General features: G+C 40.4%; 1 protein-coding gene across 1 annotated transcript in view; it reads right to left on the bottom strand.

Annotated features, from left to right (window-relative positions):
* Nucleotides 1-639: 639 nt before the first annotated feature.
* PAAF1 (proteasomal ATPase associated factor 1) overlaps nucleotides 640-20,737 on the bottom strand; it is a 40,693-nt gene continuing 20,595 nt past the window's right edge. The window contains exons 7-12 of the mRNA XM_068988497.1: nucleotides 16,040-16,234; nucleotides 12,244-12,335; nucleotides 10,786-10,901; nucleotides 9,173-9,255; nucleotides 4,176-4,258; nucleotides 640-2,100 (exon numbers count right to left, since the gene is read on the bottom strand). Coding sequence (XP_068844598.1) covers nucleotides 2,023-2,100; nucleotides 4,176-4,258; nucleotides 9,173-9,255; nucleotides 10,786-10,901; nucleotides 12,244-12,335; nucleotides 16,040-16,234 — 647 coding nt within the window. The 3' untranslated portion in view covers nucleotides 640-2,022. The remainder of the gene's footprint in view (nucleotides 2,101-4,175; nucleotides 4,259-9,172; nucleotides 9,256-10,785; nucleotides 10,902-12,243; nucleotides 12,336-16,039; nucleotides 16,235-20,737) is intronic.

Below are 20,737 nucleotides of genomic sequence, written 5' to 3'. Positions count from 1 at the left end.
TAGCTTTCAATGTTTCTGAGCTCTGGAATATGCCCTCTTGAGTCTGCTACTGCTGTCACTTCAGTCGTGTCTGACTCTGTGCGACTCCATAAACAGCAGCCCACCAGGCTCCCCCGTTTCTGAGATTCTCCAGGCAAGAACACTGGAGTGGGTTGCCATTTCCTTCTCCAATGTGTGAAAGTGAAAAGTGAAAGGGAAGTCGCTCAGTCATATCCGACTCTTAGCGACCCCATGGACCGCAGCCTACCAGGCTCCTTCGTTCATAGGATTTTCCAGGCAAGAGTACTGGCGTGGGCTGCCATTGCCTTCTCCGCCTCTTGAGTCTACCTGACCCTATCACAAATCATTCCATGAATGAAACTGCTCTAGTCCCTGAGGTCTCGTGACCACACGGTGTAGTGGAAGGAGCACAGGCCTTGCAGACACACTGAGAAAGGTCCAAATCAAGGCTCTGGTACTTCATTTCTTGAGCCTCAGTTTCTTTATCCTTTAAATAGGAATAATACCATTTCCTTTTTAAGAGTGTTATGAGGATTAAGTATCTAAATACAGTAACTAGAACAGAGTAGATATCCAGTAGATATTCAATGAATTACAGTATTTTATTTTCAATTTGGTTTAGGCAAAAGCAATCAGAAGGAAAATACAGGATTTAAAGTTCAACTACGTTCAAGTTCCTAATCTGTATGACCCTTGGCTAATCACTAGATCTCTTTGAGTCTTACTAGCAGTCTTTTTTTTTCTTTTTTTGGTTGCGCTGGCACAGTATCCAGGATCTCATTTCCCCAACCAGGGAACAAACCCATGCCCCCTTGCAGCAGAAGTGCAGAGTCTTAACCACTGGACTGCCAAGGAAATCTACACTTTTTATTAAAAAGAATGAGGAAAGTCCAACTGTATTGAGATGGAAAGAACTCAGAGACACTAAGTGAAAATAAACCATGGAATATATATAATTATGATTCCATTTTTATTTTTATGTTTAGGGAAAAAAAGAAGTGACCATGTTGTACCCTTGCTTAAAAAAGTGTTCTGTGGTTCCCCAATGCTAACCGAGTGAAGCTCAAGCTCCTTACCCGGCATTTAAGCCCCTTCACTATTTGGACCCTGTCAACCTCTTCAGCCTCATCCATGAGCACTGAGTTCCATCTATGACTAAACTGCCCTTCACCATCTCTTTTTGTCTCTCATATTTTATCAGGAATTAGAATCACCTGGAAATCGTTAAAATATTGACTGTGGGCCCCATACATAGGATTTCTGATTTAAGTTTGAAAAGGGGAGGCAGTTCCCAGAATTTCTAACAAGTTCCTGGGTGATCTGATACAGCTATTCTAAGAACCACACTTTGACAGCTGTCACCTTTACAAAGATATGACTCAACTTCATCACCTGTATAAAGGCTGACCAATCATATCAGTTTGCCCAGGACAGAAAGTCCCATGTAGCAGAAAACCCCTTAATCAAAGGAAAACTGGGATGGTGGTTACTACTCTTCCTGTATAAGAATCTTTCCCAGGTTACACATGGGATACTTACTGCTACTGTCAAGTAGCCCTTCCCTATAGCCAGGCTGATAGGAAGTGCCTGAGAAAGGAATCCCATCACTGTGACTGACTTTTTGCTAGAGCAAGAATATTTAACAAAGTTTCTCAAATTCAGACTCCTCCATATTCTCTTTATTTCCTGCAGAGAACAGGTTGTAGTCCTCCAGTCCTTGTAAACCCTGAACACAATCGGTGTGGAATCACACTATAAGCATCCATTTCCTTGCCCTATGTTGCCGGGCTGAGTTTAAGGGAGAAGTTGGGACAAATGCAGCGAGCACATGTGAGCTTCTTACTCAGTTCAAAGTGTGTCTTGTCATGGAATGACAGCTCCACATGGGCCAAAGCAGCTGACTTTCTATTGTTTCCAAAGGGTACCCAATACAACAAAGGTCACTCATGGTCCTTCCATGGTCCCTGATGATGTTCCTGCTCACTGTTGATCAGAGTCGATCTTTTTCATTGACTGATGGGGTCAGAGGTCTGAGAGCTGATAGCGTCGCACAAGACCATCTCGACAACATGTGTAGATCTGCTTCTCCCATGTGGCTACCTGGAACACAAAGAGTTCACAGCTCAAAGGAAGCCTGGGATTCTTCCACTTCAAAAACATAAGAGTCTTGTCATTGACCCCTACTAGTACAAGGGAGTCTGAGAAGATTTACTGACTCCAAAGACAAGAATTATATCCATACTATATATTTTAAAAATAGCTGACCAGAATCACGGGAGCTCATGGGTACAGAACAGAGAAACTAAGTGGCCAACTGGAGAGAAAACGCACTAGTGCTGTGCATGGTTTAGAGCAGAGGGGTCTGCACAGGGGAGCATATGGCCTATAGAAAAGCCTGGGTAGAAGCGGGTGGGAGAGGATGAGCTGGTTAGATAGCATCACTGATTCTATGGACTTGAGTTTGAGCAAACTCCGGGAGATAGTGGAGAACAGGGGAGCCTGGTATGCTACAATCCATGGGTCCTACAGTCAACGGGGTCAAAAAGAGTCAGACTCGACTTAGGAACTGACAACAACACTGCCTCCTCCAGAAGAGGGCGGTGTCACATTAAACCCTAAAATCGCCTTTGACAGAGCTGAGGAATAGAGAGTTTAGGAATAAAGAAGGGGTGCAGCTAAAATTAAGTTGGTCCCTTACATCTGTTATTAAATTATACTTGGAAGCCTTCAGGGGAGGAGAGAAAAAAAAGGAAGGCCTGGGTATCCACGAACCTCATAAAATTATATGCAAAGAAGTTCTCAATATGTGCCTTTTTTTACTGAGAAGGATTTCATCAAATTCTCAAAGCAGTCTGAGACAAAGGAGATTAAGAACCATTAATTTAATGCAAACAGCATGAATTCTGGAGTTAGCTTTAATCACAGGTGTGCCAATATGTAGCTGCATGACCTAGGGCAGCCTTCTCAACCCCTTTGGTCCCGTTTCTTCATTTATAAAATGAAAATGATGTGTTAATTCACAATATAGAACACTATGCAGGAATTTTATAAAATGAAGTATATCTATAAGCATTTGTCTGGAAAGAGCTCTAAAATGTTAAGTAAAATAACCCAAGTCATGCAGCAATACATAACAGAATGATCCCAATTATGTATAAAGATAAAACTATATTATTTACATAACTACATAAACAAAGGTCTAAGTACAAATTCTCCAAAAACAGTCTTAAAAGATACACAACTATTAATGCTAGTTACTTTAGGAAACAGTGGAACCAAAAGTCTTAAAGCAGACTTTTAAGTCTGCACAGTTATGCACTGTTTGAATTTTTATACATGTGCATAAATTATAAATTTTTTTTAAATATAAGAAAATAATAGGAATAATAATATCTATACCTCAAGCTATGATAACTATTAAATCTGATACGTAAAACAGCTAGAACAATGACTGGTCAACAAACATTATTTCCCCTTTCATTTTTCTTTTTCTTCAGTTCAGTTCAGTTCAGTAGCTCAGTCGTGTCCAACTCTTTGTGACCCCATAGACTGCAGCACACCAGACCTCCCTGTCCATCACCAACTCCCAGAGTTTACTCAAACTCATGTCCATTGAGTTGGTGATGCCATCCAACAATCTCATCCTCTGTCGTCCCCTTCTCCTCCTGCCCTCAATCTTTCCCAGCATCAGGGTCTTTTCAAATGAGTCAGCTCTTCACACCAGGTGGCCAAAGTATTGGAGTTTCAGCTTCAACATCAGTCCTTCCAATGAATATTCAGGACTGATTTCCTTTAGGATGCACTGGTTGGATCTCCTTGCAGTTCAAGGGACTCTCAAGAGTCTTCTCCAACAACACACTCTAATCAAATCAGTCTTGAACTTAAATAATAACAACAACAATAAAAGTAATATTTACAGATTAGAGTTTTCATATGTATTATTTCACTGTTATACTCATTTTACAGATAAACTGACAGACTGAGGAAGTAAAGTGACCTTTTCAGTTTCTAGAGCCAGTAAATGATGAAGACACTCTGACTCAATTATTTCTTTCTGTCCCACTCCTAAGTATGGTATTACCCCTAGTAATCACAAAGTTTCTGGATTCAGTTCCCTCCAAAGCCCTGAGTCCCAGGTGAAAATCACCCAGGCCTGGTTTTTCTCAGGTCTGTACCTTGTACACAGGATCACAGTCAGCCCCAGTGAGCTCAATCACATAGTCTAAGTCTTGCTGGACAATGAAACAGCTTCCATCACCTAAAACACAGGAAGAAAACTTAGATAACTAAACAGGAAGTTGCATGCAAAGTTACCCTCACTATTTTATTTCTGTACATCACTAGCCTAAAGAAAATTGTCTTAAGATCCAGAGTGGCAGACAGGAGTCATGGTGAGCCAGATATGAGGTCCTATAGCGACTCCCTAAAATGCTGGGCTCAAGAGGATTTGAAGGCCATATGCACGCTCAATGGGAAGAGTTGTCTTTGATTAGCAATAACTGCCAAGAACACAGAGCAAGCAACTACAGACTTTTACAAGTATTTGCAAACTTATCCTAGACAATGATTTTTAACAGGGAATTTCGCTATATAAATGTTTTCTTTAAGACAACTATGCTCCCAGGGACTTCCTTGGTGATCCAGTGGTTAAGAATCTGCCTTCCAACGCAAGGGATGTGGGTTCAATCGCTGGTCAGGGAACTAAGCTCCTGAGTGCTGAATGGCATGGTATCCAGAAAAATTAAAAAGAAAAATAAAGAAATAGAAGTTTAAAAACTTATTCATATCTACCACTCAAAGATAAATACTATTCACAGTTTAATGTATTTTTCTAACCTTTTCTGTATAAATTTTTATTTTATACGGTTGAGAGCACATTACATAGAAGAATATCTTTATGCATAAAGTTTTTTCTATATTAATATTATGACTTTGTATAGAACTCTGGAGAAGAATCAAAAGATATTAACCATTTCAAACATTTAAAATTTGAAAAACCACTTTCCAAAATTATATATTTAATCAATTTTATCTGTTAATCAATCTATACTGGAAAATTCTGAAAGAGATGGCAATACCAGACCACCTGACCTGCCTCTTGAGAAACATGTATGCAGGTCAGGAAGCAACAGTTAGAACTGGACATGGAACAACAGACTGGTTCCAAATAGGAAAAGGAGTATGTCAAGGCTGTATATTGTCACCCTGCTTATTTAACTTCTATGCAGAGTACATCATGAGAAACATTGGGCTGGAGGTAGCATAAACCTGAATCAAGATTGCCGGGAGAAATATCAATAACCTCAGATATGCAGATGACACCACCCTTATGGCAGAAAGTGAAGAACTAAAGAGGCTCTCGAAAGTGAAAGAGGAGAGTGAAAAAGTTGGCTTAAAGCTCAACATTCAGAAAACGAAGATCATGGCATCCAGTCCCATCACTTCATGGCAGATAATGGGGAAATAGTGGCTGACTTTATTTTTCTGGGCTCGAAAATCACTGCAGATGGTGATTGCAGCCACGAAATTAAAAGACGCTTACTCCTTGGAAGGAAAGTTATGACCAACCTAGACAGCATATTAAAAAGCAGAGACATTACTTTGCCAACTCCAGTGGTCATGTATGGACGTGAGAGTTGGACTATAAAGAAAGCTGAGCGCCAAAGAATTGATGCTTTTGAACTGTGGTGTTAGAGAAGACTCTTGAGAGTCCCTTGGACTGCAAGGAGATCCAACCAGTCCATCCTAACGGAGATCAGTCCTGGGTGTTCATTGGAAGGACTGATGTTGAAGCTGAAACTCCAATACTTTGGCCACCTGATGTGGAGAGCTGACTCATTTGAAAAGACCCTGATGCTGGGAAAGACAGGGCAGAAGGAGAGAGGGATGACAGAGGATGAGATGGTTGGATGGCATCATCGACTTGATGGACATGGGTCTGGGTGGACTCCGGGAGTTGGTGATGGACAGGGAAACCTGGTGTGCTGTGGTTCATGGGGTTGCAAAGAGTCGGACACGACTGAGTGACTGAACTGAAATGAACTGACTGTACCCAGCAGTATACAGAGGATCTTCTTCTTTCCTACTTTCTCATTATTAAAAATAATCTTTTCCAAAAAAGAATCCTTATATTTTAGAGGTACAGGGAGGTAAGAAAGTGCAATTACTATAGCTCTTCCTCTGCATTCAAGTTTCCACACACAAACCTACTTGATAAGCCCAAGCTTCATTCCCATTCTGTCTAGGAAGCCATCTCTAACCACCCCATATAGTAAACCCTTTCTCCCATCGACCTCTTGTAACACTTACTATTGCTCTGACACTTCCACATACATATTTTTCCCTACACCATAATTCTAATTTTGGTGAGTGTGTGCTCCGCCACTGGATGATGATGATCAGAAACACTTTTTTAGGAGGGCACAGGGCAAGGGTTATGAGCAGGGCTTCCCTGATAGCTCAGTTGGTAAAGAATCTGCCTGCAATGCAGATCTGGATTCCATCCCTGGGTTGGGAAGATCCCCTGTAGAAGGGAATGGTTACCCACTCCAGTATTCTAGCCTAAAGAATTCCATGGGGTGGCAGAGTCAGACACAACTGAGCAACTTTCACTTCACAAGGGCAAGGGTTAGTTACAAGAGTAAGAAGAAACTATCACTTACAGAATATCTACTTTATGTCGAGTACCTATCTCTAAGTAGAGACTTAGAAAAGTGAACTGGTTCACCAAAGATCATAGGATGATTAGATTAAACCATACACAACTGCCATTTTTATATAAACATTAATTAACAAATAAATAAACGAAGACCTATTCACTAGGTCTTCATTGCTGCATGCAGGCTTTCTTGAATTGCAGTGAGTGGGGGCTACTCTTCATTGCAGTGCTCAGGCTTCTCATTGTGGTGGTTTTTCTTGTCATGGAGCACAAGTTCTAGGCATAGGGGCTTCAGTATTTGCAGCATGCAGGCTCAGTAGTTGCGGCGCATGGGCTCAAGAGCACAGGCTCAGAAGCTGGGGTGTACAGGCTTAGCTGCTCTGGAGCATGTGGAATCTTCCCAGATCAGAGATCAAACCTGTGTTTTCCTATCCACTGGGCCACCAAAGACGTCCAACACGACATCTTCTTAAGCAAGTCACCTGCTGATGGACACGGGTTGTTTTTACATCTTGGCTATTACAAATATTGCTGTTATGAACATGGGGGCACTAGAGTGCCCTAGACAAAAAATAGAGTTTTTGTCTTTTCTATATATATACCCAGGAGTGAGTAGGATTGCTGGATCATATGGCAACTCTATTTGCAGTTTTTTTAAGGAACCATCATACTGTTTTCCATGGTGGCTGTACCAATTTAGATTCCCACTAACAGTGTAGGAGGGTTCCATTTTCTAAACACCCTCTTCAGCATTTATTCTTTGTAGACTTTCTGACTGGTGTGAAATGATACTTCATTGTGGGTTTGATTTGCATTTCTCTAATACTGGCATTGCTGAGCATCTTTTCATGTGCCTATGGGCCATCTGTATATCTTCTTTGGAGAAATGTCTATTTAGGTCTTCTGGGCACGGCATATATTACATAATTCTGATCAATGACGTAAGAGATTAGCAAATCTGCTGGGTTGCTCCTGAGGAAATGTTTCTCATTCTTAAAAAGGATAACAATATTCATGTTATGTGAAGATAAGATTTGCTGCAGCTATCCTGCACTGTAACCTTGAGGGAATAAGCCTGAGGACAAAAGCCAGTATGCTAAGGAGGAGAGTGCCAAAAAAACAGAGAAAAGCTGCATTCTTGATTTTATTTCTTCTCTTCTTCTTAAAGCTTTATTTTTTTTAACTCAATACTTTTTTGGATTTTACCAGTCTTTAAACATCCTGGATACAATCCAGGATACCACACTGAGTTAGCTGTCAATTTTTCTTATTTTCTCCACTGAATTTGTTTTCAAATCACTAAATTAATATAATCTGGAGCCACCACCATAAATCTGGATTTCTTGTAAATGAAGTAATACATTTTCTGAGTTATTGAAGCCATTTTCAGTTGAGTCTTCTGCTACTAACAGCCAAAAACATCCTAACTGATACACTGAAGTATTAAGGTAAGATGGTCCCTCCAGGCCTATAGGCCAGTCCTCCTCACTTAAATCATTCCTATGAGGATTCAGTGTCCCTTAATGGACACCTTCTTCTATGCATTTCTCCCAACCCCACTCCCAAACTCCATTCCAAATATTTTGTACTGCTTACACCAAGGTACTCACTCACTTTACCCAGACTGTCTTTGTAAAGCATCAAACACAGTACCTACTGCATGGTAGGTAGGCACCTAATAAAGGACAGATCCCTTCTTTCTGCTCCCTTTCACTCATCTATGACTCTGAACACACTACAGCTTTAGCCATCAATGTGCATTTTTACATTTCCAGTTGGTAAAATAGTCACTGGATTACATGTCGCTTAGTCCATGAAGGAGCTTCCCAGGTCGCTCAGTGGTAAAGAACCTGCTTGCCAATGTAGGAGATGTGGTTCAATCCCTGGATGAGGAAGATCCCCTGGGGAAGGAAATGGCAACTCATTCCAGTATTCTTGCCTGGAAAATCCCAGGACAGAGGAGCCTGGCGGACTACAGTACATGGAGTCGCAAAGAGTTAGACACAACTTAGAGACTAAAACAAGCCAACAAGTCCACAAAGACATGCCTGCAGTACTCCTACCACTCAAGTTAGCTGTTCCCCACATTTCCATACAGTATTCTGCTGCAGTACTTATCAAACTGTATTCAAGCACATGTCCACGTGTCTGTCTGCCTTACTGACTATGAGTTCCTTTAGAGCAGAGACTGTAACTGATTTGTTAACTGAATTCTCAATAATTTGTAATAAGAGCCAGTATATTTATTCTGACAATGTTTATTGAGCACCAGTTACATGGTGGACACTGAACTAAAATGCTGGGGTAACGTGATAAGGCACAGCGCACTCAAGGAGCTTAGATTGGAAGGGGCACAGATAATTACAATTAGGGTGTTAAACGTTATGTGAAAAAGCACAATATGCCAAAGAATCATGGAGGATGATGCCCCTAGCCCTGCCACAGACCAGGAATTAAATCTATGTTTCACTGAATGATATAGAGCCACCTCCCTCAATTGGCCCCTGGACCCACCTTGGCTAGCAATGAATCCGTCTCTGAAACTCAGCAGAGACATAACTGGTGCTCCTGATCTGTGGATGACTTGTACTGGAGTCCTAGGATACAGAATAAATGGAGCGATTTTACTCTTTCCCTTAAATAGCAATACTTGACTATATTCAACCTACAGTACTAACTGCATAACAGCACACTGGACAAATGTGGACAGAGATTAAACATTCATATGGTTTCTTTCCTGGCAGGATCCTTAGATAGTAGATCAAAGTAGTCCATTCAAAACCACCTTGGAGGGAATCTAAACATGTCTCTAAATATCTTAATGAGCTGAATAAACTAAGTAACCACTGATATTTCCAATTTTTAGGGGAAGTCTGACAAGGGTTTAAGATAACGTTAACAATATGTTAATCTCTTTATAGACAGAATTAAGTCATCTGTGATATATTAAAATTGTTAGGACTCTGTAAAATCAAACAGAAAGATAAGAATCAATTTTTATAATTGATGATTTTATAATTTTTATAATTATGAGACTTTATAACAGTGATCAGATTCCCTATCTCTATGGAAGCAAAAACAAGTACAAAAATAAAGTAAACTATGGAAGAAAAGGTATACACTAGTCACTCTTTAACTGAAATTTTTTCACTGCTCTTGGAATAAAGTCCAAACTCCTTGGGATGGTATATAAGTCCTTTCTAAGCAAATTCCAGTTTTCCTGTCTGGCATCACTTCTCATCCCTACTCCACTGGCAGGGTATATACTTGTCCTGTCAAACTCCTCAGAGATACCTTACAGTGCCATACTTCCACATGCCTTCATGCTTGTCTATATGCTATTCTACCTAAGCCAGGTCCTTCTTTTCCTTACTTGGTAACTTTCTGCTAGACAAGATCGATTAAAGCTGCATTTCCTCAGAGCAGTCTCACTTTCTTTTCTCTCCTTCTCGGTGCTTCCTCAAATTCTTGAGATCACTGATCACACTGTGTCTTAATAGTCTTTTACTTGTCCATCTTTATTATTAGACTCCAAATGCCTCAAAGGCAGAGTCTTTATCTTTTATTTCTGTTGTTTGGTGCCCTGAACAAAGCCTAATGCCTACAGGAGCCATTCAATAAGTATCAGTTGAACAGAGGAAGGAAGCAGAAAGTGACAGTAGAAAATGTTAAGTCCTGGGACAAACAGGTTATAGATTCTTTTTGGATATCTGTAAGACCAGGACAAAGCCTATATAAGATAGGTTATGATCACAGCCAAATAAAGAATCAGAGCTGGCTTTCTTGAACTATAAATGATCAATCTCAGCCCAACCCAGATGTAACACCATGAAGAAAATTATTAAGGTCCTTACAATTAAAGGTTTTATATAATTATTGTGAGATGTTAGTTCATTATTTAAGCTTAATTTACAAAGGAATCATGACAGTATGAATCAAATTACCTTTCAATGTGATTCCAGGAATAATAAGAACAATCAGACAATTCACACTGGAAAGCCTTTATAAATGGAAAAATATACCCTTGATTCAACAGCCATCTATATGCCAGATTCAATCACTGTGAAAGCCAATAAAAATTTCCACCCTGCAGAAGACCTGCATCATGCAAATGAATGGTGACTCACCTTGGACTCCTTACATCCAACTGATAAATGTTTCCATCCTGAGTCCCAGCCAATAGCAAGAAGCCAGAGAGAAAAGTGCAGCAGTTGAAGGCATCTGAGCCAATAAAGAGGAAGAGCTGGGAACAAGTAGGAGACAAAGATGCTGTTTAAAGATTCATTTGTTTCCAGGAATAAACAGGCACCAAGAAAAGAAGAATTTCACTATTTTTAGTATAGAATTTATTTCTTCTTCTTTTAAGAACTCCTGATCTAAACTAAGTATTCATCAACAACTGAGGGGAAAGCATTCCCAGGATTTCAGAAACCTGAGGCTGGCTGATAACTTAAGCAGGTTACATAGTATCATAATATCATAGTCTAAGGCAGCAGTTTTCACACTATTTCCCCTCAACACATTGTCTCATGGGATCCTAAACACCAAAAATGTTTTTTTCCCTGTTTTCAGCACAACCTTCCATTGCTAAACACTTGCAATTCACACATTTAAGTTTTGCTTCAAGACACTGGTGACAATCTTTTGAAAACACACTTAATGTGGCAATGTAAGAAATCACAATTTACCCATGTACTTAAGAAAATAAAAAACGATTATATTTTTATTTCTTACTATTAGTTCAAAGAGTAAAGTTTGAATGTTCTAAAAAAAGAAAAAAAGAAACAAAACAAACAAAACCCTCTGACTTCCCTTTAGAAATGAAAGCCAGCATGGAAATTCAGAGTGCAAAGGCAGTATGAGCAAAAACAGTGATGCTCCCAGAATAAACTTTGAAAATGGAAACATCACCAGCACAATAAAGTAATGAGATAAAATGAAAATACAAAGTCTGTAGCCAAAGCAAATCATTAATGTTGTCTGGGTGATGATGACAGCAACTGGAAAGAAATTTAATCAATCTAATCTCAAGGAACTCCAAGTTTAATTAAAAGCATAGCCTGCTTGGCAAAATCCCAGGAAATGAAGGAAGAAAACCCCATTCTTCTATAAGAGACATTCTGGTCTAATTAACTGAGAGCCCTGAATGCATAAGACCTTTACTCAAAAAATCTCCACATTACCTTAGAGGAGGAAGAAAATAGAACCTCATCATTTTACATGTAGCACACTAAGGGCCAGTGGGAAAGTGATTTAATAACGGTCACAAAGCAGTAGGTCATTTAATATTATCACATAACCCCACATATAAGTCCTACTATGACAAGTTTAGTGATGAGGAATCAGGCTCACAGAGGTTAAGTAATGAGTCCAATGTCATAGCCATTAGGAAGAGCTGGGATTTAAATGTTGCCCTTATTCCATACCACATGCTCTCAATTACTATACTGTACTGCCTTTCACACATGCAGCTTCCGCAAAAGGTGAACATACAGAGAAATTAGAAATGTTTTTAAAACAGCTTTCCAAGAATCAGTGTGACCCAGGTTGCCCCAGTGTTCAAAGGTCTTAGAGGAACCACTTGCCGGCTGCCTGCTCTGCAGTCCCAAGCACTGAAGTTTCTTATCTTCTCGGGCCAACAGCAGCATTTTCGACTCTGTTCCAACCTCTCGTTCACCTGCATGACAGATGAGCTATGTCAATAATGGACTAGGATGATTAGCTGGCAGTACTGAGAAAGCATAGCTATTGACAGCTGTTTACTGAATTATTCTGCTAGTCACTCACTTAATAGTTTTAAAAAACATTTATTATGCTCTATATCTTGACATTGGTATTGTTTATATGACTGTACATATTTGTCAAAACTCACAGAACGGTGTGATTTTTAAAAAATGACTTTTACTATATGTAAAATATACCTCAATAAACCCAATTTTAAAATATTATGATTATCAAGTCCTTTGTAATATGGAAAGATACCATACTTGAAACAACGTACAGAGTACAATGCTAAACAAAGCAGGGCCAAACGTATGTAACAATATAAACGGAGGCTGCTGGAGGAGAGGAGGGACACAGGAGAGTAATACAGCTCAGTTTACATTTTTTAAAAAGTAATTTCATTTATTTTTGGCTGTGCTGGTCTTTGTTGCTGCGTGGGCTTCTTCTCTAGTTCTGGCAAGCAGGGCCATCATCTCGTTGCGGTACGCGGGCGTCTCTGTGGTGGCTTGTCTTGCTGTGGAGCACAGGCTCAGTAGCTGTGCATGGGCTTAGTTCCATGGCACATGGGATCTTCCCGGACCAGGGATCAAACCTGTGTCTCCTGCATTGGCAGGTGGATTCTTCACCAGTGAGCCACCTGGGAAGCCCTGGACTTATGCTTTTTTTTTTGGACTTATGCTTTTTAAATGAGCGTGATGATTCCTATGAGAATGGATTACAAAACAGAGCAGGCAACAGGTACCGGCAGACTGAATCAGGATGCTGGCAGGAAGAAGAGAGACCTGGAGGGAGAGGATGAGGTGGAAAAATAAGAAACATTCTGAAGATAGAGATGACAGACTTTGCTGATGCAGGACAAGAGGAAAGGTGGCAGTGGATCTTCAATGAATCTTAGGCTTTGGGCTTTAGCAAGGAGATGGTGGTGTCATTAACTGAGATGGGAAAAAACAGATTTGGGGTTGGAAAGAATCAAATGCTCCATACAATAAGTTCAAGCTGTCTACTAGACATTTAAATAGAGTCTAAAATGTAAGTAAAAGATCTATGCTTTAGATATTTTTTGGAAATCACCAGCTTAAATACAATATTGAAAGTCATGGAAATGATAAGATCACCTAAGAGAGTAACTGCAGGGCTGAGGGCCCTCCAGTATTTAAAGGTCAAAGGAAACATACAAAAGGAGACTAAGAAGCAGTAGCCAATGAGCTCTAAAGAAAAGCAGTGTCGTGCTGTATTACAGAAGCCAAGAAAGAGCAGGGTCCTGAAAAGAAGAGTGTCCTGTGCTGCAATCTACTGAGAATTTGGAAAGATAGCCACAGAGAGGTAACACTGGATTACACAACATGGAGTTGCCGGTGACCTTGACAAGAGTTGCTGCCAGTTAAGTAGCTGGGGCACAAACCCAACTAGGACAGGCTGAAGAATAACTAGGAAGTGAGGAAATAAACAAAACAAGAATACCTTCATTTAAATTACTTTAAACCAACTGATTTTAAAAAACTCAACCTTATTTTAAGTAATATCTGTGAAATCTTAGGTTTGAAGTAAGATGTGTATGTATTAATATATAACTTAAAAATGAGTACTGCCTGAAATGATCTTGTTTACCACTAGCTGCACATGCATCACACTTTGGGGAACAGACTTTTCCTATTAATCCATTATGGCGCTAGTGGTAAAGAACCTGCCTGCCAATGCACGAGACACAGAGACACAGGTTTGATCCCTGGGTCAGGAATCTCCCCTGGAGAAGGAAATGGCAACCCATTCCAGTATTCTTGCCTGGAAAATCCCTTGGCCAGAGGAGCCTGGTGGGCTACAGTTTACAGAGTGGCAAAGAGTTGGACACGACTGAAGCAACTTAGCACACGCACATTCCATGGCTACTCAGTTCCTGTCTCTTGGATTTCCTTTCACAATCCATTAATTCCCAAAGAGGGGCCAGGCTGGTAGTCATAACAGTTTTAGTTCTTGGACCATAGTGCATCTATATGGGAAGTTTAAGAGAATGAGAATACTGTCTATAATGATGGGCAAAATTAACCCAAACATACAGAGGAATACTTAGAGCAGTTTTATTCATAATTGTCCAAACTTGGAAACAACTAAGATATCCTTCAGTATATGAATGGATGAATAAACTGAGGTACATTCAGACAATGGAATACTGTTCAATGCTTAAAATACTGTTCAATGCTTAAAAGAAATGAGCTATCAAGGTACAAAAAGACCCAGAGGAACCTTAAATGCATATTACTAAGTGAAAGAAGCCAATCTGAAAAGGCTACATAGTATATAATTTGAAAATTCTGGAAAAGGCAACACTGTGAAGACAAAAAAAAATATCAGTGGTTGCCAAGGGTTATAGGAGAGAAAGGAACAAACTGGTGGAGCAAAGACAATTTTTCAGATAGTGGAATTTCTGCATGACACTATAATGACAGATACATGACATTGTACATTTGTCCAAACCCACAGAATATACAACATCAAGAGTGAATCCCAATGTCAACCTTGAACTTTGAGTGTTAATGATGTATCAGTATAGGTCTATCAACATGACAAATTTACCACTCCGTGGGGGATGCCAATAATAAGGAAGGGTGTGCCTTTGTGGGGGCAGAGGGTATACTAGAACTCTGTACTTTCTGCTCAATTTTATGTGGACCTAACTGCTCTAGAGAAAGCAATGGCACCCCACTCCAGTACTTTTGCCTGGAGAATCCCATGGACGGAGGAGCCTGGTAGGCTGCAGTCCATGGGGTCGCTGAGAGTCGGACACAACTGAGCGACTTCACTTTCACGTTTCACTTTCATGCATTGGAGAAGGCAATGGCAATCCACTCCAGTGTTCTTGCCTGGAGAATCCCAGGGACGGGGGAGCCTGGTGCGCTACCCTCTATGGGGTCGCACAGTCGGCCACGACTGAAGCGACTTAGCAGCAGCAGCAGCAACTGCTCTAGAGGCAGAGGTACTGGGAGGAAAAACAGTCCTGTTTCCATCAGAAAAGCAAATATGTTATAATCATAGGAAAATAAGAAAAGAACACAAGTTGCCTTATTAGGATCTTTATCATTCTGACTCACCAAAACTATCATTCTACTCACCTATTTCCCCTTATGAAGCTTACACCAACTTTTGGCCCAGCCAAGCATACCTTTAACCAATGGATAATTTTACCTCCGTACTGTTTTTTAATGTGAACTGACTACCTCTACCCCTGCCCTAGGTCTCATTCTCCCATCTTTCCCAGTTCAACTTGAATCCATCCTGCAAGGTTCAAGTCAACTTCTTTTGTGACTCCTTTCTCATCTATACTAACCTAAAATACTCTCTCCTTAAAAAAAACCAAACAAAAACTATTATATTTGCATTCAGTGAATCATTATTTTAGCTAAAACTGCACTGATCTCTGTTTTACAGGCATTAGCCTCAACCGCTAAATTAAACTGTATTTACTCAAATGTAGTAACTATGACATATACTTCCTTCGTAAATTCAAAGCAACACAAACGTAGTAGATATGCAATAAATATTAGTCTTACGATGAAAACAGAAATACCTACAGAGCAGGAGAGGAGGAGGAAGAAAAGGAGAAACTAAGGCAAACACTGAAGGAACCTAAAGAAACAAATTCATATACTGTCATCAACTCACTGGGCATCTGCTCAGGGGAGCCGAGGTTTATCGAGTTGTCAGCAGCACCCACAGCCACTCCATTGATGGAAGAACCACAGTCTGCAAGGACTCCCAGGCAGGCTGAGCGCCCACAATCCCAAAGTCGTGCTGTCCCATCGCGAGAACCAGATACCACATTCTTTCCCCGATCAACAATGGCTGTATCCAGGATACCTGGCGAGAGAAAAAAGAAAAGACCGTAAGAAGGAGTAGACAGTAAAGGAACTAAAGGGCAGAGTACATGCGTGGATCTGCATAAATGACTATTTCTTTACAAATGAGTACTGGATATGTACTACATGCTGGGTACTTTCAACAGAGTCCCTGTTTCCCAGTAGTTCAAAGACTAGCTATGAGAAACAGACATGGAAAAAGGAGCTTTGGATTTAATTTTCAGTGGCATGTTCTAGAACCGTGGTTTTCCAGGGTTTTTTTTGGTTTTGGCTTCAAAACATGTTTTTTAAAAACAAAAGTTAAGATGTCATTTTAGGCAGTTCAGTATGAAAATTACTGTCTTAAAAGCTCCTGCTGCTTCCATTGAGAAGTAACTGAAAGGGTTAGTCTCTCTTCAAAAAAAAAGAATGTGACTTCTCATCTGGCCAGGATCAAATAGCTCCATTCCTCCCAGGTCCTTCCCTTAAAACTGAAAAAACCTGGACATAAGACAACAAGCAAGCTCAGTTGAAAGATGTAAGAAGGCAGTTCACCTAGGGACCCCAGGACTTGAAGAAGAACAGGGAAATGAGTTTCCCTGCATTTCCTTACTGCCTCCCATATATCCTAGACAGGACACTGCTGAAGCCTCTAACATAGAACTGATTTTTTTTTTTAAGGCACAAATTAAAAATAATAGCAAAAAAACAAAAACCAAACAACTCCAAGGAAAGTCTGTTGCTTCTAGGCAGAAGACTGAGAAAAGGGTGGCCTAACAGAATATAAAACATTTTGGCAATATCCATCTTCCTCAAACAGCAAAAGAAAAACTGCTACCTCCCCCGCTTAGAGTTTCACTGGGGCTGAACAGGGAGTGATCTTCTATCCCACCCCTGCAAAGAAGCAGGAGACAGAACTCCAATTTTCCCCACCCAGCGATGCTGAGCAGGTCCAACAGGGTACTGTCAGTGCGGAACTGAGCCTCTACTCTCACCCATGGGGGAAAGAGGTCATCTTTCCTGAGGGAGCAGGAAGTAACACTCCACTATCCCCACCCCTCCCTTGGTGTCAGTCCGCAGGGAACAGATCTTACAGGCCCAAGGGGAGGCAAGGAAGTGGTGTAAAGTTGAGGTGATGCAAGTTGGTGCCCCACTTTCACCAGGAAGGCATCAGCACAGTTAAAGGGAAGCTGAGCTTCTACCTCACCTGTTTGCAAAGAGATAGTGTGAGCCAATGCTCCACTTTTGCCAGAGTAGTGTTATTAGAGGAACCCAGCAGGAAGCTGCGTATATACACCTCCTGGGCCTTGCATCATACCATGACAGGGGACTGCCTGCTAAAAGAGATCAAACAAGATCCAGAGTGTTATAAGATTCAAAATGTCCACAGATTTTATAATTTTCAAAGCCGTTGTTACCTGTTATCTATTTGCTATGATCCCTGGCCTCAGGAGCACATAGCATAAAAAGGTAGAGACAGTCATGGACATAAAGAGCTACAATTCAGGGACACGTGTGGTAACACAGGACTGCGGAGTAGAAAGGGAATCTGACCCTATGGTGATATAGGCAGGGCTGATACTTGCTTTATTAAAACCCATGTAATTATCCTATTATAGGTGCCCAATAAACACTTGCAGGTTGAGTGATTAAGTACCTGACCAAAGGTTACTGAAGTAAACACATGCTCTTTGGCTTGTTCCTATTTTTCTCAAGATGAGACAACTTCAGATATACAAACCTTGACAAAAACTCAACATACGGCACAAGAGATGGATGACCCATGCGGTTAACAAAAGGCCTCAAGTCCTACTGGAAATTTTACTCTGAAAGCCTTTTCCAGAAAAAGATGCATTAAAAAAAAATGCCACAAATTGAAAAAGTAGCCAGTCTGGGGGCTGTTTGAGAAAATATGATTAGAGACAACTCAGGTAGGACCTAAGTCACAGGGTAAGTTTCCAAATATATCCAATTTAAAATAAAAATTAAATACAACCTATGTAGCTGGTTATAGTTGTTGAAAAAATAAAATCCAATCCTCATAATTATATATCAATTGGATAAGGGCCAAATAGATAAGCTTTTAAAAGTAGCCTTTCCCTCAGAAGTAGATTGAAGGAGGCAACATGTCTTATTGCTATTTTACAGTTATTTATAACATATTTTGTCATTGTAAAGTACCTTAACTTTAGAAAATTCACCTTTCCACTCTTTTTCCATAACACAGCATTCTAGCTAGAAAAGGATTTTAAACTTTTTAACAATCATGAAGAATCACCAATAGGAACAAAAGGAAGGGCCTTCAGCTCTTCCCAAGAAATCAAAGATTTATATCCTTATTGGAAAGTTCCAACCATTATTTAAAAATATTGAGTTCCATGGAAGTGATACAAACTTTAAAGAAAAAATAGTTATGAAAAATATGTACCCAAGGAGGATGCTACTGTGGCTAGGGAGCTGTGAATGGTATAACTGTGTACAAATTTCAACTAATACTCAGTAAAGAGGTTGGAGGTTTTCCCTTTTTATGAAAAGTAGAGTGGAAAACTATCACCCCCTCTCTAATAAAATGTCACAACATAGGGGCATCTAGTGTGGGTTTCTTCACTCTTACGTGGGAGGAATAAAAGAAAGAGAAGCCTTATAGGAGCAGGAATCTGTGAGGAATGACTTTAAGAAAAAGCTATAAAAGGAGTAGGAATGCCTTTGTAAGAGGAGTAGCCACACTTAACGACGTAACAGAGCTACCAAGGCTTTAGTTATCAAACCAGTCTTCAACATATAAACCAAGAAGAAAAAAAACTGCATTCAAGAAAAGATTTAGCTGATTGACATATAAACATCCTAGCCAAAGTCTGGGAAATAAGATTAAACTATGCCTGAATAAATAAATAAATGAATAAATAAATAAGAAGAGGTGGCAAGAATACACAGAACTGTACAAAAAAGATCTTCATGACCAAGATAATCACAATGGCATGATCATTCACCTAGAGCCAGACATCCTGGAATGTGAAGTCAAGTGGGTCTTAGAGAGTATCACTACGAACAAAACTAGTGGAGGTAATGGAATTCCAGTTGACCTATTTCAAATTCTGAAAGACGATGCTGTGAAAGTGCTGCACTCAATATGCCCGCAAGTTTGGAAAACTCAGCAGTGGCCACAGGACTGGAAAAGGTCAGTTTTCATTCCAATCTCAAAGAAGGGCAATGCCAAAGAATGCTCAAACTACCGCACAATTGCACTCATCTCACACGCTAGTAAAGTAATGCTCAAAATTCTCCAAGCCAGGCTTCAGCAATATGTGAACCATGAACTTCCAGATGTTCAAGCTGGTTTTAGCAAAGGCAGAGGAACCAGAGATCACATTGCCAACATCCTGTGGATCACTGAAAAAGCAAGAGAGTTCCAGAGAAACATCTATTTCTGCTTTATTGACTCGGCCAAAGCCTTTGACTGTGTGGATCACAACAAACTGTGGAAAATTCTGAAAGAGATGGGAATACCAGACCACCTGACCTGCCTCTTGAGAAACCTATATGCAGGTCAGGAAGCAACAGTTGGAACTGGACATGGAACAACAGACTGGTTCCAAATAGGAAAAGGAGTACGTCAAGGCTGTATATTGTCACCCTGCTTACTTAACTTCTATGCAGAGTACATCATGAGAAACGCCACAAGCAGCACAAGCTGGAATCAAGATTGCCAGGAGAAACATCAATAACTTCAGATATGCAGATGATACCACCCATATGGCAGAAAATGAAGAGGAACTAAAGAGCCTCTTGATGAAAGTGAAAGAGGAGAGCGAAAAAATTGGCTTAAAGCTCAACATTCAGAAAACGAAGATCACGGCATTTGGTCCCATCACCTCATGGGAAATATATGGGGAAACAGTAGAAACAGTGGCTGACTTTATTTTTCTGGGCTTCAAAATCACTGTAGATGGTGATTGCAGTCATGAAATTAAAAGATGCTTATTCCTTGGAAGGAAAGTAATGACCAACCTAGATAGCATATTCAAAAGCAGAGACATTACTTTGCCAGCAAAGGTCCATCTAGTCAAGGCTATGGTTTTTCCAGTGGTCATGTATGGATGTGAGAATTGGACTATAAAGAAAGCTGAGCACCGAAGAATTGGTGCTTTTGAACTATGATGTTGGAGAAGACTCTTGAGAGTCCCTTGGATTGCAAGGAGATCCAACCAGTCCATTCTAAAGGAGATCAGACCTGGGTGTTCTTTGGAAGGACTGATGCTGAAGCTGAAACTCCAATTCTTTGGCCAACTGATGCGAAGAGTTAACTCACTGGAAAAGACTCTGATGCTGGGAGGGATTGGGGGCAGGAGGCGAAGGGAACGACAGAGGATGAGATGGTTGGATGGCACCACTGACTCGATGGACATGAGTCTGAGCGAACTCCGGGAGTTGGTGATGGACAGAGAGGCCTGGCGTTCTGCGATTCATGGGGTCGCACTGAGCAACTGAACTAACTGATCTGAACTGAATAAATATTAGTAAAAAA

The sequence above is a fragment of the Capricornis sumatraensis genome, chromosome 16 (genome assembly GCF_032405125.1).
Source record: "Capricornis sumatraensis isolate serow.1 chromosome 16, serow.2, whole genome shotgun sequence".
Classification (NCBI taxonomy): Eukaryota; Metazoa; Chordata; class Mammalia; order Artiodactyla; family Bovidae; genus Capricornis; species Capricornis sumatraensis.
The sequence above is the reverse complement of the archived record's forward strand: the minus strand, read 5'-3'. Positions and strand labels throughout refer to the sequence as shown.